Below are 27,121 nucleotides of genomic sequence, written 5' to 3' on the forward strand. Positions count from 1 at the left end.
GTAAGTGGGCAGGCCAACCTCATTATTGATCTACAATTAACCAAACCGTGGGGTCATACCATCCTATTATATCTAGTAGATTAAACTCAGTTAAGCTGTCTCTTTTTTGTTATTGTTTCTGAAGTAGCTTTAGAGCTTTCTTAATTCAGGTCAAGAAATGAGAGGCTTCCTCATAAGCATTTTAATTAACCATCTGAAGAACTCTTTTGCCCCCAGAGACTCACAGTGCCAAATCCAGAGCTTAGCAGAGCACTGCTACCCCTCTCAGACTGCCATAAGTAAGCTCAAACTGTGCTTGTACCCCTTTATATATTCAGCTCAAAAACACAGCCAGCAAATCAAACCCACACCCTTCCCTCACCAAATCCTTGGAAAAAAAACAGTACCTTAAAAATCTGATTTTTGACCTAAACATGTTCTTTTCCCCCCTCGCAGCATGACGACCAGCATGTCCCAGGAAAGAAATCAAAATATACAGAGGAAAACCCTTTTGGGTGAACCTCAGGGCTACACACTCATCACAGGCATCTTCCCTGCTGCAAGGCATCGGTGCAATTGGGTTGTCCTGTGTTATCAGGGCTGAGTAAAACCCCAGTCCTTTTTGCAGGACCAGCTTGATGCACTGTCCTCTCATGGAGAAGCTCTTTGCTGAGTGGTTTGGTTTCTACACAGCATGCTGCTCCTTAGGTCAACAGGAATCTCCTTCCATGTCCACGGTGGCTCTCACCCATGTTCACTAGGCTGCAGCTTCTCGTGGTGGCACTCAAGCAGCAAGCTGGCCTCATGCCACAGGCTATTCATCGTTCCAGCATGCTTGTCTGAGGAGAGCACCTGCCCCCTGCAAACAGTCACGGGCAATAAAAGCATGCACCCCAAGTCCCCTTCTCCTCCATATCCTCCTCTATGTGGAGCTGGCGCAGATACTGCTCTGTTCCAACTTGTGGGGCAGCGGCGTGTTGTAGGTGCCGTAGGGGGGGAGGACGTTGAAAAGCAAGTATGGTTTTGGGAAAGGCAGCAGCTCCAGGTGGTGAGGGATGAAGGAGAGCATGCTGGGCAGCCAAGCAGTTGTCAGTTGCCCTTGCAGTGGTGAGTAGTATCCCACAGCAGGGATGGTAGCGGCAAGCTTTCTCGGCATCAAGCTAGGAACCTTTCAAGAATAAAAACAAAGTCTCAGGTAAATCAATACTGACTTTTACTTAGATACAATTTGCAATCAACCTTGGCTGTTTCCCTGGTGCTCAGTAATTAAGAAGAAAAGTTTAGAAGAATAGACTCCCGAAAACCCAATGATGTGCTGTCAGCTGGGGAGCAAGGCAAAATACTCTTTGTTCTAGCTATGGAAAAACTCCTGTCAGGAAAACCACCAGTGTGCCAACCTAGATTAACTGCCCTGGAGTTAGCAAGGATATGGGGCAAGGGCAAAAAGCACTGATGACCCTAAGTAGGCTGAACATTGTAAAAAGATCTTGACTGCCTAAAGAAACACATCTTTGTGGTTACAAATGTCATATTTCTTCCTGTTCAGGACATTGCTGGTGGTAAAGATGGATCCAAAGCAAGATTTCCAGGGATATGATTTAGAAGTAAAATAGGGTAGGATCACCCTCATGGCATATTTACAAAATAGGTTTAGGAATAATACTTATTTTTTAAAAAATGTATATTATTTGACCGTATTTGTTGGGATTTAACTTGATCATATCACCATTTTGTCCTTTCCAGTCTTCCCTCTCTGGGATAGTCCCATGTGAAGAGGTAACCTGATGAAGGATAGCTTTCCCCCCCTCATTGGTTTTATACATAGCCTCCAATACTTACTGTGATATCTGCCTTGGGAGCAGGAATGAAATCAACTTCTGTCAGATGCTGAAGGCCACCAAAGTTGCCAAATTTTTCATGTTTCCTCCACTTGGCTCGCTGGTTCTGGAACCAGATCTAGATAGAGGCAGAAATGAAAGGGCACAGAAATGAGCAGCAGATAAAGAAGAAACTGCTCACATTCAATGAATTTTCCTGCTTGTTAAATGACCTCAGCAAAACCAGAGGCTGAACCTAAAGGAAAACATGGGGTTTGACACAACACCTTTTGCTTTTTGCATAACACGTGGGATCTCTGCACGATCATGACAGCCACTTTTCTCTCACAGAATCACAGCTGTTATTGAGCATTTGGTTTTGTTTCACTCAAAACTTTTTATAAAATTATATATCATTTGATGTTGTAGCAGAGCCCTGTTTCTGTAGTAATGGTCCAGGTCCATCCTCTCTTCAAAGAAAGACAGTAGGACAGTGTGCAGCAGGTCTTCCAGGGATCTCCTTGGAAAGTAAATCCTTTCATGGTCAAAGCTTCACAGCAGTCAAGAGATGTGGCATTATGATTTCCTTAGGAGGTACAATTTATTGTATGGCAGGACTTGGTCACCCTGCTCTCAAATGAATAGACTGGGAAAAGACCCACCTAGATGTTTGCTGACTGCAATAAACATGTGTCGCCCGTGGAGCTACAGTAATAGGGTTCTTCCTGTATTTAGCTTGTAACGTTCTGAAATTCATCTAAGGATCCTAAGCAAAAGACTCATGGGGATGCCACCTTCTGAGTCATTCAGCACTCTGACTATGTTATCTGCCATCTCCTTTGCACTGGACAACAGACAACTAATTTTCTCAAGGGAGAGCTTCTTTCATCTTTCAGCTGGTTTGACTTGTCTGGCTTCTGGCTGAGGCATGCTGTGCAGCTACAGTGGTACATCTTGTTGCATTGCTGTGAAAGTTGAATTCCCCTTCCATTGTAGACTAGCTGGCTTTGGAACTTGCTGTTTGAATGTAAACATTTCTTTCTTGGCAAGAGATTCAGATGAACACAAGGTGTTAGGGATCAAAACCATATGCTGCTGGTTGTAAATATATATGCATTTTAAATCCAATAATGAACAGCTCAATTATTTCTGCATCTCTTGCCCAGCAAGTAATGGGAACGTTAGGAGACCTCTACTATATTGTTGATAGTTAGAAGTATCCGAGGTTACTGAAAGGACAGACCTTTTTTGCTGGGTTTGTGTGTGTTTGAGAACTGCTCAGTCTGTATGAAATATAACATTCCCTTTCTACCAGCTAGGAGTTATATGGTGAAACAAAACCATGAAATGATTCCTCTTTATCACTGATTAAGTGATTGAAGATACAGGGGGGTGCTAAAGCCAACAATTCAACCTTTTAAGTACTTCTTCCAGGGTGTGCATGTAGGATAAAGTCCTCACTTCATAGACTTATTTTTTATTTTTTATTTTTTAATATAGGCATAGCTGCGTTCAGAGCCTAAACTGCCCTTTCTTCCCAGCTGCTCCAAAAATCCCCCCTCCCCAGAATGATTTCTAAACGTGCATCCTGACTTCTCTTTACTGGGATTTAATCCTATTCCTCCCTGCTCCATCCACCACAGATAGCAACCTACGGATACCATTTTTTTTTTTTTTTTTTCCCTGCATGTTAGTAAGCTTCGGTTTTCCAGTGTTCCTGAGCTGTGGCACTGAAACAGAGCACAACATTCCCATGGGTGCTCATGAAAGTCACACTGGTGCTAAAGCCAGGGTCAACTTCTTCCTTAGCCTTGCCTGAGATTTCACAAAAGACTCATTTGCCCTTCACAGCTGTAGCATTAGCCAGGAGCAGAACGAGGGAGGGTTTGACAACAATCTGTTTTCCAGAAGCCAGCATTGATCAGAATTAAATATATTACCATTTCTTTAATTCTTCATAAGTAGGGACTCATATAAGCTTCATAATCATTTTGCCAAAATCAGTGTTTGGCTCACAGACCAGTCATTATGTGGTTGTTCTCTTTACCCTTCTGAATATCGACACAACGTTAGCTTTCTTCCAGGTCCCTAGAACTTCCACTGTGCTACAGGACTGATTGAATATCAAAACTGATGATCCAAAGTGTGTCTCAAGCAGCTTTTTAAGAACTACTAGAAGCAAGTCACTGAGATTCTGGATTTAAAAATGTCAGTCTGTAGCTGCTGTTCAACGTTGTCCTGATAGAAAGTGTCTCATCACCATCATGTGATACTGCCACCTTACCTGATACATTTCCAAGGACAGAGCAGAAATTATGACTGAGCATCTCTGCCATTTCTGTACTCTCCTTGACTGTTACACTATTTCTGTAGAGCAACAGATCAATAAAACTGTTCTCTTTTTTCTTCTTAATGTACTTTTATTGAGTTTCTGATGATCCTTTGTTTTTCTGACCACATATTTGGCCCGTACACTTTAGCTTTGCTTATTCCTTCTTTTTATAACTTTCTGTTTCTAATGTTTACTCATCCAGCATTCTTCATTTTGTGTTGGAGGTAGGCATGCAAACATGCAAGGATGTAATTCCATCTGTCCACTTAAATTGTTTTGTAGGAAACATAGCTGTGTTTCTGGATCAGGGGACACAAGCTTTTCACACAGTTGTGAAATATTTCACATGGTTTCCCCAATAGATGCTCACCTTTTCTTTTCTTGTTGTTGTTAAATTCTCTCTCTGAGGTGATTTGACTTAGAGCTGATTTTGGTTCTATGATTCTATGATTTCAAAAATACCTAAGTTACTGTTAATTTTTAGTTCTGCAACCAGTTTCCCTTTTTCAGCCAATACAGAGGCAAATGCAGAACCTCTGTGTCAAGTGTAACAGTCTGGATAGGGAATTTGCCTCCTGAAATTCAGACACAATGTGCTTTTTCTTCTTGGCACATCTCAGGTTGGTGTTTCCCATGATAATTCTGTTTCTTTCCTTTTTTCCTTTTTTTTTTTTTTTTTTTTTTTTTCCTTTTTTTTCCCCTACAGATTATAAATTATTTTTTTACACAGAAGATGGTCCTGTTCTGTCATGTGGTTTGGTGCTCTGTCTGACCAGTCGTCCAGCTTGCGCTCCATAGTATTGGAAATGCAATACGGGTGCACTGATATTGCTAATGGGCACATTACAGTTATGCTGCTCCAATTCTCCCTGTCACCTAACTGTGAAGCAGTATCACCACAGTTAGTCAATAGTCCCAGGCATGTCATAGTCAATAAACTGATCAGTGTTGAACTTTGATTGTTAGAGTGGGACAATTACATGGAAGTACACTGATGACTCCGGCATTATGGTGACTACAGGAACTGTAAAAATCATCACAGCAGTGCCTGATAAACAACACCAAATTCCAATACACAGTGGTATGCATATTTCAGTGTAGCAGTTTTCATATGCATTGAACACATGGGGTCAATTCTGAGCTCTGTCAGCAAGGCTACATTATAGCTGGGAGAAACGGGATTAGTTTCCATGCACTGAAATTACAGCCAGGGCATTTATAGTCTGTGATATCAAATTACAGGACAGTAAGAAAACATTTTTATTTGGGCAGTTATTTTAACTTTTTTTGTGAACTTGTAGAAGAGGGATGTGGGTGAGAGTTCGCACTGAATTACAATGCCCTATAAAAGGTTGATAGATGATTAATAAATATTTTCATAAATGGCCATTCTGTTGCTACAGAGTCCAACAGGTTGCTTACAACCATCCTCAACTCCTATTTGCTGTGCATTTAAGATGCTTAGAGCACCTGTTAACCCTTTGATTAATCCCATTTGGTTAATCCCATTTGGTTAATCCCAAATGGGTGACAAATACTTTTTTCCCTATTTGTAAAAGGCCTCCTCTGTAAGATAAGAGAGAGATCACATATTTCATTAGTATTGTCATTCACACATAAATTATTATGAACATGTCCTGAATAAGGAATTGGTGCAATGTGTTTAGCCTTTTGGAGGCAGAACATACCTGAACTCTGGCTTCTGGTAGGTTAATCTTTGCTGCCAGTTGATTGCGAATATGGATATCCGGGTAGTGAGTCACTTGGAAAATCTTCTCCAGTTCCTGGAGCTGTTCAGCTGTGAATGTTGTCCGGATTCTCCGTTTCCCTTTCCTCTCAACTGTGCAAACAAGGAAAGGTGTATTGAATTTCATAGCAAATGACCACATGACCACAAGGAGATTCAGAGATCCGGCAGTTTCTGCAAATTGCTATGCAGCTCGGATGGCATCTCCAGCTCCTTCTGGAGATGTACTTACAATAGGTGTACTTACAATAGGTGACTGTCTCTTGACCCGACAGTGAATGTGGACTTTAGCATTGAAGTAGAGAGTCAACAGTGTCTATTTGCAGTGCTAATTCCACTGATTCATTACATGTGAGCAACTACAGAAACCTATGTATTTTAATCACAAAACCTTATGTATTTTAGCCACACTAACCCTGCAATGGTTTTGTTGTCAACATCCTTTAGTGTTGGATGAAACTTTGACCTTTGTTGCTCATCTATCACACGCACACAACATCTGCTGCTCATTTATAATCCATTATTAACTATTTGTGAACAAACACAATGTAAAGGCAATGAATGAGTGGATACTTTTGGTGCAGTTCTTATGACTGTAACGAATCACCATTTTTCTTTCAGCTTATAGATTTTCCATGCCTATCTTTTCCTGTCATACTGGTTTTGCTAAGCTTTCCCCAAGCTCTGAGGTATAACACCCTCAGAATAGTGGTTTGAATATCCAAGGTCATCTGCAGTCATCTATTAAATAAAATAGAAATCTGTATTTTCCTTAGACTTAACATGAACTTTTCCACAGTCAGGAGGCTGTGAATCTTGCTGGGCAGTGGGGGAATAAGGAGTAAACGGAGTAACTTTTGTCCATAGACAAACTGTGTCAGGTCTGCTTTTTCATCTTAGAACAAGATACTTGTTGGTATAAGCTCAGTTCTTTAGCATATTCATATTTCTTGCAAAGCTGCTTGGGTATACTACAGAGTCTGCAGCCTATTCATTGTTTCCTTGTGCTCTCTTGCTCTGTTTACATTAACTTGTTCATTCTTGCCTTAAAAGTTGAATCTGAGTTATTTTGGATAGGTACTGATTCGTTATGAGATTGAGCTGAGTGATATGGTGCCTTTTAGATCACTGTTAGCTTCAGGCAGAAAAGCATTGCTGGACCTCTTGAGAGTGAACCACCTTACCATCAACATACCCAACTTCTCCTCACCCCAGGGCAGCAGTAACTACTTTCCCATGTCACCTTGTCACCAGACATCTCCAGCTATTTCTTGCCCAATAACATTCTTTGACAACACCTCACCCATTCCACCCTGCTGCCTCACCCAAGCCAGTTGCTCCACCCCTACACTACACCCAACCTGATCTTGAATGTTGGAGTGATTCATGGATGGAGAACAAGAGAATTAGAAGAGTCAGCTTCAAAAGATATGTTGTACACAAGTTCAGATAAGATGAGAAATTACAAATATAAGTGTATTAGCTTGATCTGATTCCGATCTTACCCCTAGATTTTATTCCACTGGCACTTCATTGATTTTGATTAATTTACTCCTCCCAGATGCCAGCAAGATCAAAGAGTACCCAAACTGAGTGAACATTGTGAAAAGAAGTAAACCACTCCAGACTAACTGATCTCCATTCTCTTTTCATACCATTCCTTAACAGTACTTAGGGATAATCAGCAACTTCACCGCCCTGTAACAATTGCATTAAAATACTACCTTACAAAGAAAAGTCACAGTATTCTCCAGACTACATTGTTATGGTGTGGGAAATCTCTAAACACATTTGTGCTTAAGAACTATAAGGCCTTAAAACCCAGAGAGACATGTATGGGGACCTTTTGGTGGTATGAATTCCTGAGAGGACTCTGTGACTGCTCTACTCCTTCAACTGCTGCAGTGTGACCACACAGACTTTTCCATCAGCACCTACACTAATTTGAAAATACCCTCCTACACAAAGGTATTTTATTCAGATCATGAACTATGTACGCCACTTGGTGTAAATTAGAATAAGGTCTGGGTTGATCTGAAATGATGCTGAAAGGTTGATGTCTTGCAGAAAGGAGGAGAAGGGAGTGTCAGAAATAAGCTGTAACACGACTGATCTGCAAAACATGGGTTTCAGCTACATCCCAAGGCTGGAAGCCTCTCTGATGCACAAATTGAAAATCTTCCAGATGACATTGGATGAACAGCACAAAATGTTATGCCCCAAGTTACATTTTTTTGTTTGTTTGTTTGTTTGTTTTTCTACTGAGCTTGTAAAACTGCAGCCTGATAGGAGTGTAAAAATCCAAATCTCTCCTGAAGTATTTGGCACTGACACCATGTTGCTGAAGAAAACAAAGTTTTTGAATAATTGCTTTTGGTCTTCCATGGTCTGATGACAGCTACAATATATACCACATAACTAGATGCATACACTTCCTAATGGGAACAGTTACCCAGAGATGGCTAGCTTAATCCCTCAAGGAGACTTTACACCTTTTCCCCCTGTATTATTAGCATAAAGTATTCCTTGTTGGGGCTAAAGCAGAGAAAAAGGTAACTAAGTGCCTTAACCGGTGTAAATTGGGCTCTGCCCCAACCAGAAAATGACATCTTTCATTCTGTAATGGAAACTTCATTTTGACTCTGGTGACACAGAAAATAAGGAATAAAAAATTCTGCCCATTGATTTGGTAGGAAGATGTCTAGGAGACAATATATGGGAACCAGTAAGTTAATATATTCTGTTGTGAATATTTCCTCTTTTTTAAACACTTTAGATACTTTAAAAAGGAGACCAGCCATGCAAGAGTAACTGAGAAGCGTCATTTATCATAAACACTGTCAATACTCTCATATCTCAGAAACAACCTAATAAAGCTCATGTCCAACAGAGTTAAATCCATATCATTAGACTTTTCACTGGCTTATCAAAGTACTACTCATTAGACTGCAGCCCTGGCTTCAGCCCCAAGGGAAAAATGTCATTTAAATTGAATCTTGCTGACACCACTAGGGCAAAGATTTGAAATGATAAATATTTTTGTGCATATATACTGGAGATAGCAATGGGCACCCTTTCCTTGAAGCTCTGATTACAAAGTTGCATCAACTCGAACCTTCACAAAATATGTCTATAAGAAAAGTGGCATTTATTGCTGTATGGATTAAAAAGGGAAATATGGACTATCATTACTAAGAATATGAATCCCAAGACACTATGTCCCCTGTGGATATGATAGCACTAACGTAGTTCAGAGTGTCTCTTGTCTAGAAGATTTTCACCTCTCACCTCTCTGTGGGGGTTGGCTTCCATATCCTACTGGGAGATATTTTAGACAGGTAAGATTGAGTACCAAGGTGATATTTTGTCAAGTACATCATGTCCTGTCGTACAGTAATGAATATCTCTGCTATATTTGTATCATTACAACATATGGTATTTATATTTCTTTTTCACAGGGCAATTCATATAGCATGTCCACACAAGTGAATTCTGCCCTGACCTTGCTCATGGTCTCAGAAATTGGATGCTTCCTGTGAGGTCCCACATATCTCACTGAACACTGAGCTGAGCTCCTGCCTCTTGCCAGAGTGGGAGACTGCTCCCCAAATCTGGAAGAAGCTGCACTATACCTCCAACATTAACAGAGTAGAGGAATCTCAACTGTGACCACCTCCTTGTTCTTACAGTCCCAACTGTACATAAATATCTGGGTTGGTGTCCTGCCAGGCTTTGTATGTCAAGGCAGTCTGTGTAACTTCTAGCAACCAGAAAGCCTTCAGAAGAAAGAGAACAGACCACACTACCTCCCAGAAGATTTCTAAAGAAGCAAAAAAAAAGACCCACGTATTTTTTTAATGTTTTATATTAGTGAACTGAAATATAATTTCACAACTGTGCAAAGAAAGAAAATGTCTACATTTCAAAATCTAAGATGTCGCATCAAATGAAAAAAAGAGTATTTTTTAGTATTCCATCAGAATAGAGCAAATAATGATTTAGTCCAGTATAAACCCTTCTGTCTCATACATTGACCAGACTCTCTACAATTAAGATGACTGAAGTGGACCATGATAGGAATGAAGTGAATGCCAAAGGCCAGCTGAGTCAGACTCCATCACAGTGGGTACCATACAAAGAGTAATCAGTGTTTGTTTTTTTTCCTGTAAATACAGAATATGACAACCATCATCTGTATGATGTGGAATAAAACCTAAAGGCAAGACTTTTAGTGCCCAAATCAGAGAATACTACCTGAGCTAAAAATGAATGGTTTACATTATCAGACCATACTAGCTGCAGGACTTCTCCATAGAAAGCTTGTTCATACAAACTATAGACAGAGATGATGATGTAGGTATTTATACTTGGCTACCAGCTCAAGAATTTCTGGATGCTAGAAGGACACTTTGTGCAGAGTTTGTTGAATTAATCAGCCTACATTGACTCAAGAAATCATCTATATCAATCAACGTAATACTACCTCTACAGGGATGGGGTATAGAACTCAGTAGTAAAGATCATGAGTCTAGAAGGAGCCGGAAAGACTGCCCTACAAGGAATATACGAGAATGAGAAGACAAAGTCTCTCCACAGCTGGTGTAAGTGTGAGAAGAAACTTTGTGCAGATGGGACATCTTATGGTACCTGAAAGACTGACCTATTGCTTTTTGAGACATACAGTATTAAAAATTATACTATAGATGGAATCAGGAATAGATCTGCCAGATCATCTGTCCCACCCAAAGGTGTCCAGGACTAAACAACACAGTTTAAGAGAGAATAGGCTCATGAGTTTCTGGTGTCTCCTTTCAGCATCTTTTGTATGAAAATGACCCATATAGCTTGGTGACAGGCAAAAGAAACTTGCTATCAGTGTGCTCTTACATCTTCCACATTTTTCCTTCTTGAAAGGGCATGGTGAGCTGTTTTATAGATAAGACTGTTATGTAAGGGAAGAATCTACACAGCACTCAGAAGTGCCACTTCTTCTGAAACCATATCTTTCAAAGTTGGAACTCATCAGATTAAACAAAATAAAATAACATGAGGTCAGGTACGGGGCCAGTAGAGACTGAAGGACGGGCTTTGATTTCAACTGGAAATGAAATTAAATTGCTAACAAAATAGACTCCTGTGACCTAATCAAGGCTTTTGCCAGTAGGAAATCTAGAAGAGTGCATTTTTTTCTATAAGTAATCAGTCATTCTATTTTTGTTTCAAAAAAGAAAAAAAAAAAAATCCAACCCACAAAACACTATGAAAAATAGAAAAAATCTGGGACTGTATGTTAACATTTTGCCTTGCAAGATGAAACTTTCTCTGACTGTAGCTTTGATACTTTCCTTTGCCTTGGGACCTTAGCTTAGAGATCCCATAGCAAACAACAGCATTCAGAATTACAGTCTAATAAAGAATGTGGGTGGAAGATATAAGACTAGAAAGTGTTGGAAGTGTAACATTGGCTTTACAAACGTGGCTGTAGAGTCTCTGGGGAAATAAGACTCTGTCTGAGTTTCCCGAGCTATTTTCTATGTAAAAGCTGGGGATATTCAAGTGTGCTTTTATGCTCTGTGAAAGTCATTTGCAGGTTAGCTGACTGCTGAAACCAAGCCTGAAAATACCAGGCAGCTAGATATAACAGCATTTCCAGATTCTTGGAGATACAGCTGTCTATACATTGCCTTATTGTTGACATTGGAAGGGCTAGATTCTTCACACTGATAAAGCAGTATAACTTATTTAAATTCAGAAACAGGCACATTTGTCCTTTGCAGATCTAGCTTTATTACTAGGTCAGACCTAGAGCAAGTTGAAACACTTGAACTTTGTTGAAATACTGATTCTTCTTAAAGGTGTGCAGTTAAAGGGTGAGAACAATGAGTACAAATTACAGCAAATAAAATTTGGATTAGATAATAGGAAAAAATATGTTCACCATGAAGGTAGTTTGACACTGGAACATAGTCCTGGAGAGATTAAAAAGTCTCCTGCCTTGGAGATGTTCAGAACTTGACAGGACAAAGCCTATGCAACCTGATCTAAGCTGGTCCTGCTTAGAGTTGGAGTTGGACAACTTGGTCTCTAGAGGTTCCACGCAATGTTCTATATTATGTGATCTCTGATCTCCAAATATCCACGTGGACCAAAGTGTAGTAATGCTGCTCCCCTCCTCCCCCCCACCCCTTAAAAAAATATGAGGCAATTTAAAGCTTTAAAACTACTCATAGCTTAAGGAGTCTGATCTCTTGTTTATACCATGTTAGCTAAGCTTATTTTCACCACCCACCATAACAGAACTGCAAGATATTAGAGGCATAAGTGAATCAATACTGAAGACTAGTACTTGTACCTGCATTTGCTAAGTAAAAGCTGTGCATCTGCAGCAATACTATGCTCTGGCAAATTCATTCTGGCCCGTAGCAGGCAAATAGTCTACACCTTGTGCTGCTGTGCCTCAGCTGCCCTGTGTGCCTGAAACAGCTAAATAAATACTACCTCAGGAAGATCTCTGCAATTGCACCTCCTATTTGCACTTAGCCCATTAGCAGGCCAAGACTGTATGAAGCCTACTCGGTCTCAATACGAGGGGCTGGAGGGTTAAGGAACTAAAACCCCAGAGAAGGGCTGGAAGTCAGTGCTGACACATCTCTGCTTTGAAGTATGTAATCTAGGTAGGTAAAACTTGTGGGATCAGTTTATCTTTCTGCAATCCTCTTTGTCATTTCTGGACAGACACCCTCTCACAGTATCTGATAGCCAGATCCAAAGATTTTGCAGCTTCTTTGACAAGAAGAGAGAAAGCACTTACATAAGCAAGCAGTGGCTTTAGCTTCATATGCTCAAAAATATATTTTTCTCTGTGTAACAAAGATGACTGTACCATTTGTTTCTCAGAGAGAAACTCAGGAGCCTTGACAATGATCCTCATTATATCTGGCTGGGTTGTGTTTTTTTTTTTTCCTTTCAGCCTTTTTAAAAGAAGTAACTCTCTCTCTCTTCTTTTTGATTCAACCAATTACAGATATTTGAGTCTCCCAGCTGGTTCCTTCCAGTGACTTTTCTGAGCATTGTTCTTCTCTGGTGACATTCTGCTTATGATGGTCAAGCCCATAGCAAAAACAATTGCAACTCTATAAAAGGGCTATTACAGCATGCAGATGGCATCAGGACAAAATGTGCTTGTCTGTGTGCAGAGATGTGCCAGTGGCAGTCCCTCTCCTAGTTAAAGAGGTGGCTCATGGCTTTCAAAAGAGCTTGTGCTGCATTTTTTACGTGGGAGTATGGCAGTGTGGCTAATCTTTATTGTTATTATTTTTTCCCAGCCACTTTCAAGAGGGACTGGCATAACCAGTGAGACTGATCTGAATTGTACATGTACAATGTGTTCCGCATAGAGCCTCTTGCTAGTGAAACGTAGCATTTAGCATCCAGCTGCCGGCCACTGAGGCATAGCAGAAGTCAAGGCAGAGCAGCAGGACTCAAACTGTTAAAGGCTCGACTTCCTTCTCCTCAGTCCACAACTCTTTGATGAAGAGCCGTGTTCACCCTGGCGCAGAGTACAGTGCCTAATCACCTGACAGCAAGGCTGAAACACAGAGAGGTGCAGACTTAGGCAGTGTGCGTTGGAATGCTAAAAATGCCAGGCCAGAAACCTGTTTAAGCAAGCTGTATGGTGGTGGCTGTGGGAATTTTTTAGCCTGCTTTTCAGAGGAGCTGGCAGGGAGCAGAAGGCACACATGAAACAATTCACGTGGGCAGTTTGTTACAGAGGATGGTGCTCATCGTCAGCCTGAGCCCCTGGTGAATATAAACCTTCTCAGTCACCAGCAAAGAGCTGATGGTGTTTACAAATGATGCTGTCCTGTTGTGCATAAGTCTGGCACAGCCAGTGGTCTGTGAGAAGTGTGGAGGGAGCACACAGACTGTGGCTGGAGGGACCCCAACTGACAGGGGTGCGTGGTAGTTTCTACCACCTGGTACCAGTTCTGTTCCCAGGCTAAATTACCTCCATGTTCATGAACTCCTTCAGGGCAAAGTGAATTTGGGGTAGGTATATATGTACTTTTCCCCACTCACCTACATCTCAGGTTTGAAACGTACTTTCTGAGATTGTTCTGCCATTGCCAAACTTCACCTTAAAGATGCTCACAATCAGTGAACAATGAGAAAGCAATGACCTGACTAATCCAATAACGGTTTTCACTGTGAAATACAAAAATACAAGTTCCCCATTGCTCTCCCCACACTCTCTGGTCAACCACCTTTGTCAGAAAGCTGAGCTTATCGCAGGTTGCACAGACAGTTTTTTTTTTTTTTTTCTCTCCCTGCTTTATTCCAGCTCTTTTTGATTACCTGCAAACCTCTAAACATGAATCAGGCATGCTATTTTACATCCCAGCCTCAGAGCCTGCTCTCCCTCCAATAAAAAAAACTCATCATTATTTTAGTACATAGTCTCTGATGTTTCTAATTTCAGCATAAAGCATTTGCTAATACAGTAAGTAAAAGGCTTGCCATCAATTCTAATGAACAGTAATTAAAAGCACTGGATCCTGGGGATGTAATGAAAAGTTCTCAGACAATTCCGGAGAAGTCAATAAGTACTTGTAAGACCTTTGAAGTAAACTTATCAAGATGTGCCATCAACTTTACAAGTGGTCACATTGCATAGATTTGACTAGCAGGAACAAATTAACCTCTGGCTCCTGTGTAATACACCCTTCGGATCTAAAACTCCCAGGAAAGAAGGAGCTGTTGGAGAAAAGCATTGCATGCTAACATTGCTTTAACCAACAAATAAACAAACAAAACACAAAACAAAACAAAAACAAAACAAACAAAAAACCAAAGCACAAATAGAATTTATGGTAGTCCCAAACTGCCAACAACTTTTCTTGCTTCAGCGCTTACTTGTATCAGTCAGACTACTGTGTGAACATAGTCTGAAGGGCAAGAGTAAAGGATTCAGGTTTAATGCCTTTAATTTAATATCCAGAGTGTGATTAAAACCAGTCAGTCTTCAAAGAGGGAGAAAAACAAAGAACTAGCCTTTAACAGTGCTGCAGCTAAACTCACCAAATCAAGGTCAATGGTTTGCTGCATTTCTCGGTGTGTACAGGAATACTGTACTTCAGAGACACAGGACTGCAGGGACTATTCACACTAACAAACAGAAGACTGGTAAGACAGTCGATGGCAGCAGAATTATGTATATAGGCTTTTATTCCCCCTCCCCTCCCCCCGCTTTTCCTTTTCATTTAGAATTGCTTCCTTTTGTTGTTCAGGACAATGGGATACTTTTGCCCTTATTCTCGGTCCCATTGGTGTATTCTGGGCAGCCGATATTTATCTGGAATTGTGATTATACAGTGCTTCATTTTCTCTTGGGTGTTTTATAAATGCATTAAGTCAGCATATTGGGGAAAAGACTGTTCTGCAAGTGATAAACCATGCCATTTCACAGGGGTACATGGATTTGACCATATCATCTGCAAATGAACAGAACAAATGAATTTATGGCTTCAGAGAAAATATAAACACTAAGCTAAAGATGCCTGCAACTGGCATCAATGCAGAAGAGACATGACTTATACTGGAAGTTCTCCAGGACTGGGCTCATCTCCATATTTTCCATTGTCTTTATGATAATTGACAGCAGAATTTGTCAATATGCTTTGGGATCAAAGATACTATCATAATAATAAAACTATAAGAGTAGTAAAAAGACCCCAGTCAGCAATGAGCAGAGGATTTCTGCTATAGAAATATTTGAGTGACGTTGACTCACTATGGCACACTCCTCTGCAGTGAATAATGAAGATATGAGCTGCAGGAAATAACATTGTGCAGTTGTTCCCAGGCCCTGAAACCCCCAGTTCCCAGTGAAATTAGGAGCAAGCCCCATTTGTGGAAGCCTGATCTACCATGTACTTGAATTATTGCTCGGAGAAGTCTCAGAAGACGGGACATCTGCCAGTATATTAAGCTGATGATGCTATCTGGTTTCTCCAAGGTACTGACTGCTCCCTGGCTGGAGCAGAGGACTGGAACCATTACCCATGTTTAACAGCCTAATACTAAAATGAAATAATTGCATTGATAGGCACACTCATCCACTGCCTTTGAAATTAAAAAGTTAGGGCAGACATAAACACAGATATGTATACAGCCAGACCCAGCACATATAAAATAATTGCTCATGACGATCTGAACTAGGATCATGGCAGTCTCCAACAGGAGCTGCCACAGGTCTTGCCAGCATAGGACATGTTCTCCTCTCAGTCTTTGCTGCTCGGCCATGGTGAACTGCTCAAGTCACAAGGGTTTCACACAGAGCAGAGAGAAGGAACTAAAAGGAAAGTGGGGGCTCAGTATTTAACTTGGGCATTTACGTGGACATGTTGCTGTGATGCTGAGCGATGGCCACAAGAGTTTGCCCTGTTTGTAAGTCACAGGTGAAAGCATTCACATGCAGAATGAAGGCTTCCAAATTCAGATGGGAGCTTTGCAGAATTAAATGGCACCACAAGCATATCTCTAGCATACGAGGGCTTTTTTTTTTTTTTTTTTTTTTTTTTTGCTTACAGTGCAGCCTCTAAGTTCAAAGTGCAAGAGGCATTGCTTCCTGTAAATAGGTTGTGATAAGGGCATAAATCTACTTAGTTTAAATGACCCTGCATTTCTAAACCACTTAGTCGCATAAGCCATCTTCTGGGAAAAACAAGTTTTTAGGAACACTGCAATGTTATGGGCTTGCTTGGAAGCATGCTCCAAATCCATGCTCAGGGTTCATGGTTGGGGTGCTCTTGCTGTCTTAAACCTCTTGCCCTTGTTGCGTATAGTCATGACCTCCTCCTCATCTTTCTCCTTCTATCCAAAAAGCACCAAACACCAGCTTTCCTCCCTCTGAAGTGATATTATTTCTTCTTTTTTTCTTCACTTGATTTCTTTTGCTCCCTGACAACTGCACACGTGTATGCTTCCCCAGAGCATAGTGCCCTCTGTCACAAATCGTGTACATGCTTTATCTAGATAGAAGGGTGAGAGACTGATGTCTTCCATGTCAGAATTTTCTCCCACTGCTGAGGCTGGTGCTGTTCCCCTGGGCACCTGTAGGTATACTCAGTTTGAGCACAAGGGAGACCTTGAGGACACCTCTGTGGCATATGCTGTGGCTGTTTGGCACCACCAAGATGCTTTCTTAGAGGACACGTAACCATCCCATAGCTACTGTGCCAGAAGTATGTCTGAGGCACAGAGTTGCTAGGCATGGTAAGAGAAGTTCATTTGCTATTAGCTCAAGCTGTAAAGATTATAGGCTGCTGCAGGGGATGGTGCCATCCCACCTCTCCCAGAGGCACTGCTGCTCACCATATCTGGAAAAGGTGACTCCAGCCTCAGCCAGAGGCAGGAGAAAAGGAGCCGCCTGCTTTTCTCTAACACGAAGTGGAGGACTGCGGCTGGAGCTTATGATGCTGCAAAGTATTTTAAACCCAGGGCTTCAGCTCTCTGCTAAGAATGACACAGTGTGTGCACAGAATCTGAAACATCATTGTTTGTGCGCTGTGGGGAAAATGCCAATCCAGTGTTTTCAGATCCTCCCTCTCCTTCAGCCAGTTTCTATCAAAGGCTCAGCAACTGTGGGAACCAGGAGCCTAGAAAACGGCAGATCATTAAACCTCTGCTTGGTTTCAAAACCCCACTGCCTCCAGAGAACAGTGGGATTTTGTTTAAAATGCCTTTAAAATACAAGTTGTCACTGAAAGGGCCTGTTCAGCTCAGCTCAGTTTTATGCAGGTAATTACGTGCTTTCCCCCTGTTTTGCTGATGAGGCTGGTACCAACCACTGCGCCGGCCATTGAAGCTAAGTGCTGAGTCAGGACACCTGCCTTCCTCCTCTGACACCCTGGGAAAGTTGCCTCCCCGTGGTTGGGAACTCCCTTCCTCATGAAATGCACTTTTTTTTTTAACACTCTCAGGCAGTTCTGTGTGGCAGAAACATGCTGCCCTGGCTCTACCTTGAGGATGCAACACATGATTTTGCCCTTCTGCCATCAGCTTCCTGCAGCTTACAGGCCAGAAGTAGGCTAAAATATCCGTTTGTCTTACGACGCATCTCTCTGAATCAAGACAGACTTTGTCTTGTGGAGGAGGAGGTGACAGCAGCTTGTCACAAGACTCATGTATACCAAAGCAGCAGCTGCAGGAGCAAGGCTTTACTTTCAGATGTATTTCACAAAAAGACGTTTCCTCTGCCAACTTGCAGAATACGGGCTGAGGAAGATGTGTGGATGTCAGTGAAGCCACCTGTATTTGCACTCACACGAAGCCTCTAGAAGCCTTCAACAGCCTTCACTGAAATTGCACTGTGCTGTTTTTTTCCTTTTTTTTTTTTTTTTTTCTTTTCAGAAAGGAGTGAATCATAACAAACCATGCAGCAAAGATCTTACTACTGCTACCAAGCACCTGTTTCTGAAGTGTAGTATTACTGTCCATATTAACCTCTCCAGAAACTCAAAGAACTTAAAGCAGCACTTGTCACATCCTACATGCCAGAGCTATTGCATATCGACAGTTTGCCTGTGTGCATGGTGATGACCTCCTCACCACCCGTGCAGTGGGTCCAAGGTGTATACAACGCGTTAAGCTGATGTGGCATGTTCAGCAGCCTCGCTCCCCACGTTGTGCAATGCCCATTTCCTGCTAGCTCCATAGATTGCCACCCAAAGACGAAGGGCAATAAACACCAAAAGTAGTCCCTGTCATTAAAACTGGTAGGATTTACAAGCCTGAGCTTAGCTCAGAGGGTGGGTCTCCACGTTTTCAATGACGACACTGAAGAATCATCCCCCTGACTCAGGCAAGAGTTTAACAAGGATTATTTGTGATGTCTGCTGTTACATATTGCCACGTGTTGGCATGTAAGATAACAGCTGTGGTTTGGGATGTTCTGGGAGAAAGTCTGGATCTAGAGGTACTCACCATGAAGTGGATGGTCCACTGGGAAATCACATAGCTGATCTTCCTCTTCATCATGTTTTCTTTTGCCTTCCAGGTGTTCACGACCTGTTTCCTCACCCAAGAGGGAAGTTGGGCTGTCAGTAGGTCTCCTGCAGTGGGCTCCCTGCACTTTCTTTGCTCTGGTCACGGGTGTAGTACACATGGCCTGGAGAAGCATTTTATCCGAAGGTAAGTCATTCTCCAATTGACTCCTGCTGCTGGAATCTGCGAAGGACACAGCACAAGAAAGCTTTGATAAAGCTACTGTCATTAGATTCACCTTCCAGTATATGTGAAAAGAAAAGAAACATGAGTGTGGTCTAGATAGTTTACCATTCTAACCTGATCATAGTTAAAATGGTCTTTATCTTAATGTCTTGCACATCTTTGCCAGGATGACCCCTATGTTGCAGGGGCATGATCCGAGTGAACTTGCCCCCCCAAAACTGCTCTCTCTTTCATTCCATCTTAAAACTTTGGATGATACTTGTGGGAGATTTTCAGAATGGGAGTGTAGAAGTAAGCAGATATAACCAAGAAACAAGATAATTGGGTCTGTGCTGCTTTAATGAGCAAGCCTAGAATTTGGTCTAGTTTTTCCCCTTGGATTTCTTTGATTGGAAATGCAGAGTAAGAGGCAACACATAAGAACAATAGACTTTTGCCATGGTTAGCACCAGACTGAAGCTAATGTTACAGCACAGATTTATCTGTTATTAACACCAAAGAACGTTAAGCTATTAATGGACTTCACTCTTGAGCAGTCACCCACATCTAGGCTCTGGGGCTTGTAGCACCTAGGGCTATTCCCCTCTTCCTTCTCTCCTCTTATATCCAAATAACAGCTGTGATACTCAACAGATTGTACTGGTAGAAACTCCATTTTTAATACATATTTTACTTCTGGTGCAGGATATAGCATTGGCAAAGCATCTGACTTTTTAGGCTTGTCAAAGTTTTATTTTCTGAACAAATAATAAGTTCTATTTCTAGCCAGCCTTGGAGCAATGATAATTATAACATCTGGAGACAAAGTGTCCAATTCTGCCCTCAGTAGAAGCCCACACAATAGGAATCCTACAGAGGGATTACACTGACATGAAGAAAATACAGTTACAAGAGCTCTGGAAATCAGCCAAAAGTTCATGTCAATGAGGAATGATTATTTAAATATTATCTTTTCAATTTATCATGAATCTTTGGGGAAACTTCGAAACACAACTGCCTGCATCCAGCCATGCTGACTTCAAGAACATGGTATAAGCTCCACCTCTGTGTTTGAAGCATATTGTGCAAAATGGAACTCAGTTCAGTTAGGATCAATTCACTTTGAGTTTTCTGGTGAGAAAACAGGTAGGGTTTCAAGCAACGTTCATGGGATAAATGAGAGGGTAGACCTGGAACTGGTCCCTAACTTGGACCTGGGGTTAAAATATTTGCTCAAGAACTTTGAGAATGTTAGTGTTTATGTAGGTTCTTAGCTCAGGATTTCTATCTCAATCTCCCATCCCTAAATTAAGGACTAGATGTACTCCGTTGCTAGATGGGATGCTGTGAAGATAAATGTGGTAGAGAAATGACAGTGCTTATATCCTACAGTAATGAAGAAGATAAGGGTACCCGAGCAAGGTGCTTTTAGGGGCAGTCACTAAATCTTCCCCAGAATGACATCGCTATTTTCTAAGTTATAGATTATTTTTTTCAAGTCTTCATCCTTCATATACAACTTTTTCCCCTCAAAGTACTTCCCTGAGATACTTGCGTACCCCAGTTATGAACACAACTTACATTTGGACATGGATAACATTATTACAGGCTGAAGAAAAGAAAACGGGGAGGGAATTCACTGTCCCATGGGAATCCCAGTGGAAATCTGTCCTAAACAGATGGGAAAATACCAATGGCTGCGTGAACTGGTAGAAAGGAGTGGGAGAATCTGTTGTTTGAGATCAAGGAAGTAAATTATAGCGATATAAACCTTATAGAGAGGTTGGAGATATCAACAAAGTTTTCTGGAGAAGATTAAAGGTAGATGATACTGAGTTTAAAGAACAGACCCGAGATTTAAGAGCCCTAAGGTCTAGTCCTGCCCCTATTGCAACATTCTCTGGTACTGGCTCTCCTCAACAAACAAGGCTCCTGTCTGTAGTGGCAGCTCTCTAGTCTAGCCAGTATTTTTCAGTGCATGTTCATATGGCTCCAGCAGAGACCTCTGAAAAATATCTATTAATTGGCATGGGGTAAGATTGCCTCCAGGGAATGCTGTTCTCTTCATTCCTTTTTGTTGTGGGGATGGTGATGACATTTCAGTCTGGCTCAACATGAGATATTTGTTACCTTGCATACTGTTACTATGCACAGAAATTACTTTGACTTGTGGCCCAAAATGGTCTTTTTATTTTGACTTTCAGCTGTATAGGAAAGGATGGGAAATGTCAGGCAAGATTGCAAGATTTCTTTTTGGAAACAGGAAGTTATTTCAGATGCTCTAAGCTCCATTTAAGCCTCTATGTATAATCACTGGACAGAGACAAACCTGTTGCAGACTTCAAGCATATGATTTTAAGGCCTTACTAAGGCTCTGAGCAAGGAAGAGTCTGTCACTGAGACGTGCAAGAAGCTTTTTATTGTGCTGTTTTTCTCTTGCTCCTCTATTTTTTTTTTTTTTTCCTTTTTTCCTTAGGTGGTCTGTTTTTCCTTGTTATAGGTGGGGTGAATTGTTGATATTAGCCAGGTGGTATCTATTCAGTTATATTCCTTCATTTGTTTCCTCTTTTGCAACAAATGGGGGTGGAGTGTTGCTACTGGTGAAGTAAACAATTACCATATTGACACTTGTGTGTGAAGCCACAGTTAAATTCAGATTAATTTGCATATCCTTAACACAACAGGGCATAATGCAGACATAATAACATAATTACTGTATCTGTTACTGCTTTTACTATTAATTTCCCAGGTGCAACATCCTCATCCCAAGCTCTCCTTGCCTTGACAAAGGACCTCCCGTTGGTGGAACCTCACTGACAGAAACTGGGGGAGTAATGAACAATTATTTCAGATGTATTTTCAAGCACATCAAAATGAGGTTCCAAGGGATTTCAGAAGAAGGACCAATTCACTTAAAAGATGAGTGAATCATTTACTGGCCTTTTTTCTAAAACAGGCTGCTAGTCTTCTCTGTTTAAAATGAAGGAGTTGGCACCAAGAAGGAGACCAACACTTGTTGGGCATGCTTATTTGTGTCCCTTTCAAAGGCCATAGTTACTCTTTCTAGGCATTGTGACAAAAATAAGAGGGGAGAAACATAGGCTGAATACTAAAATATCTTCTTTTTCCCTGTTCTTTTTTTTAACTTGGTAGTAGCCTCTCAAAAATTCAAAATTTTCAGTAGACATCAGATCAACAGCTGCAGTTCCAGGTCATCTTGTAAGTCGCCTTTGCATAGTAAACTCACAAATGTTACAAAATATTACAACTGAGTTTGTAGGAAGACTACACTCCTTATTCCAAACCCCATTGGAGATACCCTTAAAAAAAACTTAGGAATCAGGTACAGAGATTTTATATATGATCGACTCCTATCCCACCTTTCTATGAGTGGCTAGCAATGTACATCAAATTCTTTTTGTCAAAGAATTGCATGATAATTTAGGTTGGAAGCAAATTATGAAGGTCATCTGATCTAGTGCCCTTGGGTTGCCTTGGAAAAAGACTCCAGGGTAAGCTCTATATCCTCATTTCTGACATTCTGAATCTCCTGGTTCCACCCATCTTCTTAACACTTAATGGCTAGATTTAGACTTGAGGACAAGTGTGGTCTTGGTCCCTAGTCTGTCTAGATCTGCAGACCATCTGGACGATTGTTTCTGGCCTGGTTATCTACTTCATGGAGCCATGGATACATGTATGGCTCAGTTCTTGCTCTCGTGGATCACAGCATGGCTCAGATACATAACATATAGGAGGCGGAAAATATTCTTAAAATCTGTAGTAAGATATGACTTGGCCCTGACCCTCAGCACTTCCTTCTTTGCTGCTGCTGAGCTGTTCTGGGAAAGCAGCTGGATTTGAATCCCATCCTGGAATTTCCAAAAAGTTCCCTGGCTCATTTTAGTTCCCTGACCTTGGCCAGCACTGAGTCAAATTAGATATAGCTAACTATTTACACAATTTGTTTAATGTCAGTGTTATATGGCAGAAAGTTGAATGACTTTGATGAAATACAGCAATTATCCCAAGATGTACTGCATAGGGTATTGCAGTTTTGAAATAAACCTTATCTTCAAAAACTGGCAATTCTGATGGGAAAGTAAAGAGTAATTAGCTTGGGTAAATCTTTGGAGCTAGTCAGAAACCAACAGTAAAAAGCTTCATTTTTTAATTATTTTATTTTTATTTTATTTTATTTATTTGAAATCATTGACCAGTTGCAAAAGCAATGTGAAACAACATTTTGAAATATCTCTATGGCTTTCCTATGTTTTCCCAGCTCTAGTGACAGCTAAGTGAATCTCCATGTGTATATGTTATTTTCATTAGTTAACATTTCATTTACCTTAAATAAATTAATCCAGCCTTGCTTTCTAGCAGGGGAGAGAAGGGTCACCATTCTCTTGTTAAAGCTACTGTCTCTCTCTGGCTGGATGATGAAGTGAAGTCAAAGACAAAGCCTGGTTGTTCTGCCTGCATTGCTTTCAAGGTGGAAAACTGACTGTATTCTCAGGGGAAGCAGTTTGGGGTGAGACTGTCCTGGCAGTACAGCAATGCAGTCCCAGGAACCCACCATGTCCTGCACACAGTTTTGTCAGACTTTGGTGTTTTGAGTGGCATGTTTAGCTGACATGCACATTGAAACAGGGCTGGTTATCTACATACTGATCACAAAACAGATTTATTATAAAATAGTAATAATAAAAAACCCTGCTCTGCCATGCTTTTCTGTTCTCAGAGAAGAGCCTCGTGTTGTTAATACGCATTTTTATGGTCCATGCTATGAAGAGCACTGACTCTCTTTTCTATGGTGCTACATGTCTCACTTTGGATCCAGTGGCAAAAAGTGATGGCCATGGGACCTCTGGAAAGGACTTTCAGTTCACCAAATCCCACTCCCACAGAGCTCATGCCACCATTTCCCCCCACTAGGTAACCTGGCACCTGGGCTCCATCAGCATACAAGATCCATTATGCTTGCACCAGCATCAGCTATGTCCCTGTCCGCTCCTACAAATTACTAAGTTCTGTGTTTCAGGACTGTACTTAAAACACAGCCTGGATCTGCTGTTGTTAAGGTCTGATCTGCACTGGCAGATTTAGCAGACATTTAGGGGCTGCACCCCTCCAGCAGTACCAGTGATGAAACAGCTAAGCAACAACACTAGCTGTGGTTTTCAGCAAACTTGTCTGTCTTTGAACTCATCCTTTCTTTGACCTGATGACCTTGAGAGGTCCCATTCAACCTGAACTATTCTGTGGTTCTGAGAAAATATAGTAGAACTTTATCCCTTTTCCTTATGTGCAGGTTTCTACAGAAAGCTGTAGATACTAGTTCAAAGCTGGTCATTATATTCAGCCCCAGTGCCTGGGGCTCCCAGGCTGTGAGATGTGTTGTGGGTTTGCTCTGCCCCAGGAAACAACTGTTGTACAGTGAGGTCACCCTGTGTACTGGGGGAACAAGAAAGTGCAAATCTTGTGCAAAGGATAATTGAAGCAGCAGTAGTGGGACTGACCTCTAGACCAACTACTGTAACCAACCAAGTGCTCACTTTTTTTTGTAGTTTCCTTGCTTATTTAGGTCTTGTTTGCTTTCCAGTCTAGATCAGGATCCTGTTTGGAGCTGAAACAATGCTCATAAGCAATGGCTACTTGAACCATCAGGTCTTTAGAAAAAGACTCCCTCCCTTACTACTGGTTCATCCAGTTTTTGGGGAAATGGATTCATGATACATGAAGGATCTCCATGTATTGCAAAGTGTAGCAGTAAGCATCGTCTAGTGAGTGAAAGTCTTCCATCAAAACTCCTGGTCATTCTCCAGTAATTGAATGTGTCTGGTTATATAAAACAAATCTGTTTCACGGAAGATACAGATTAAAAAAGAAAAATAAATACTAAATCCAGAATATGTTTGTTGTTGATCTTTGTTAAGGAAAAAAATAGTTTCAGAAGGGGTAAAAGTTCAATTACGGCTGAAGTAACTAAACTGAGGAAACTGAAGTCAAAAAGGTTAATGCACTTGTTGGTTTGCTATAGTCCAAGTTATATTAGTTCTCTACAAGTTGGCTTTATTTAGTACATGAAAGAACCTAGTGTCCCTGATGATAAGCAGAAATGATTAAACACAGATGCTTTCTCATGTCTTGTCCCAGTGATTGAATTCTAAAACTCCTCAGAAACAGACCCTTACAAACCATTTCTCTTGCTTGAGGATGAGTGGTCAGATTTATCAGAAAATGATACAGATTTGGCCCTAATTCCAGACCACAGACAGTTTCACCTGATATAAGTGAAACTTCAACAGCTTCATTAAGTTGCAGCAGTTTCAGGTCAGCTTCCTGTGTTTGAATGCCCATCTTTCCTTGTGACAGGTGATTTTTTTTTTCTTTTCTTTTTCTTTTTTTTTTTTTTTTCTCTCTCTCCTTTAATAACAGAACCTTTGCTTTTTAATGGGAAATATAAAGGATGTTGTATTTGTTTACAATAAGAGCTCCTCGCTGTTACTGAAGAGAGCTACCTTCAGTGGCTGATGAGGTTGCATACGCACCTCTCCAATAACACTAGGGCTTCAAATTGTACAAAATCCCACCAAAGGCTGGCAGAAGAGCACAATCTACCATGAGGTTAAAAGAAAATTAATTTTTAAAGATTATTTCTGAGTATATAATGAATGATTTGTCCTTGACTACAGAAATCCAAAATTCCTGCAAAATTTAAGAATAAAAATTCTACCTAATCAAAATTTAGCCTTAGAGATTTTAAAAGAAAAAAAAAAAAAAAGGAGAACATTTTTCATTATGTGATGTACTTACCAAAGGCCAGTGGTGATCCTGCTTTTAGGGCTAAAGATGTCTCAGCATAGTTACTTCTGGTCCTGATTTCACTGCTTGGGGTGGTGCTGGCAGCAGGTTTCTTTAAGATCTCCTCAATGGAAAAGGACAGGCTGGGCTTCCCCTGCCTGACACATTCACGGGGGTCCATTATCTTCCTGGCAAAGCAGCCACAGGGCAGAAAATCCTCTCCTGCTCTTCGTGCTCTTGGTGCACCCCAGGAAACATGCAGCTGGGAAGGTGCGCTCCTCTCCCCACTCGTGACCAGCTGACCTGTAGGAGAGTCGGGAGGAGAAACAGAGGCAACCCAAAAGTGAGCACACTTGCCTGCTCCTCTCTTCTGGCCAGCTTGAGACCAAAAACTGTGCTGCTGTATCTGGGGAAGGCAGCATCAGAAGGGGGGTGAAAAGTCCTACCAACCCCACCCACTCCTGAACAACCCCTGGTCGGCGCAAATTTACAGAGCTCTGAGCAATCACATTGCCATCCCGGGAGGAGGTATGTTCCTCACAGACAGGTAAAAAATGCCCTGGGAAGAGTTGCTTCATATTGGTAGATCCTGCTCAAGTTGCAGTTATCCTCCTTTACTGGTTTCAGGCTGAAATCTTTGGCAAACCATTTGCTTATGTACTATTACTAGCAAGGGAGACACCTTGTAAACTTTTCTTACATACCAGGAGTTGACACAGATGGAAACTTCCCTCACCGGCAGTTCCCAGGTTATCCTACAGCCACCCCCACAGTCATCAGCCTTGGTTCAAATTCTCTCTTTTCCCACTCTGGAAACCCTTTGAACTTTCCAAACAGGTGCTTTTCAACATCATCCCATCTTATCAGTCACAAGAGAAAAAGAGAGGCCCCTTGCAAAACACTTAGGAACAGGAATTAGTGGCCTCTACCTCCCACCTATACTCCTAGAGATAAAACATTATTTTCTTTTTCTCCTGAGCAAGCTATCTGGATAATCCTCCCACCTGCAGTCAGGTATCCAACACGAGGGAGAAGATTTCCCAGAGAATGCTGATGAATGCCAGTAATTCATCTCATGAGCTACTTCTATCTTCTCATTAATTTTTATTTTGGGAAGAATGTGTGGTTAGATACACTCCTATTCCTTCCCTCTCCCTGCCCCCACTGGTATTTTTTGCATTCTTCTGGGATTGCCCCTCACCTTTTAAATTGCTATGGTTGTGTCTCCCTCTC

At 41.3% G+C, this 27,121-nt stretch overlaps 1 protein-coding gene across 1 annotated transcript; it reads right to left on the minus strand.

Annotated features, from left to right (window-relative positions):
• Positions 1 to 657: 657 nt before the first annotated feature.
• Positions 658 to 27,121, minus strand: ISX (intestine specific homeobox). Its single transcript, XM_035316040.1, has 6 exons — positions 27,090 to 27,121; positions 25,901 to 26,191; positions 18,860 to 19,102; positions 5,817 to 5,968; positions 1,819 to 1,935; positions 658 to 1,147 (listed from the first exon to the last, which is right to left on the minus strand). The coding sequence occupies exons 2-6, from the start codon at positions 26,067 to 26,069 to the stop codon at positions 902 to 904; spliced, it is 927 nt and encodes a 308-aa protein (XP_035171931.1). The 5' UTR covers positions 26,070 to 26,191; positions 27,090 to 27,121; the 3' UTR covers positions 658 to 901.

The sequence above is a fragment of the Oxyura jamaicensis genome, chromosome 1 (genome assembly GCF_011077185.1).
Source record: "Oxyura jamaicensis isolate SHBP4307 breed ruddy duck chromosome 1, BPBGC_Ojam_1.0, whole genome shotgun sequence".
NCBI lineage: Eukaryota > Metazoa > Chordata > Aves > Anseriformes > Anatidae > Oxyura > Oxyura jamaicensis.

What these genes read in the sequence shown, in the direction of transcription:
- ISX (XM_035316040.1), bottom strand. Translation starts at nt 26,069, where the DNA reads ATGGACCCCCGTGAATGTGTCAGGCAGGGGAAGCCCAGCCTGTCCTTT. An exon ending in AGGATCACCACTGGCCTTTG is followed by an intron (nt 19,103 to 25,900) that starts GTAAGTACATCA and finishes TGTCCTTCGCAG; the next exon opens with ATTCCAGCAGCAGGAGTCAA. An exon ending in CTCCCAAGGCAGATATCACA is followed by an intron (nt 1,148 to 1,818) that starts GTAAGTATTGGA and finishes TATTCTTGAAAG; the next exon opens with GTTCCTAGCTTGATGCCGAG.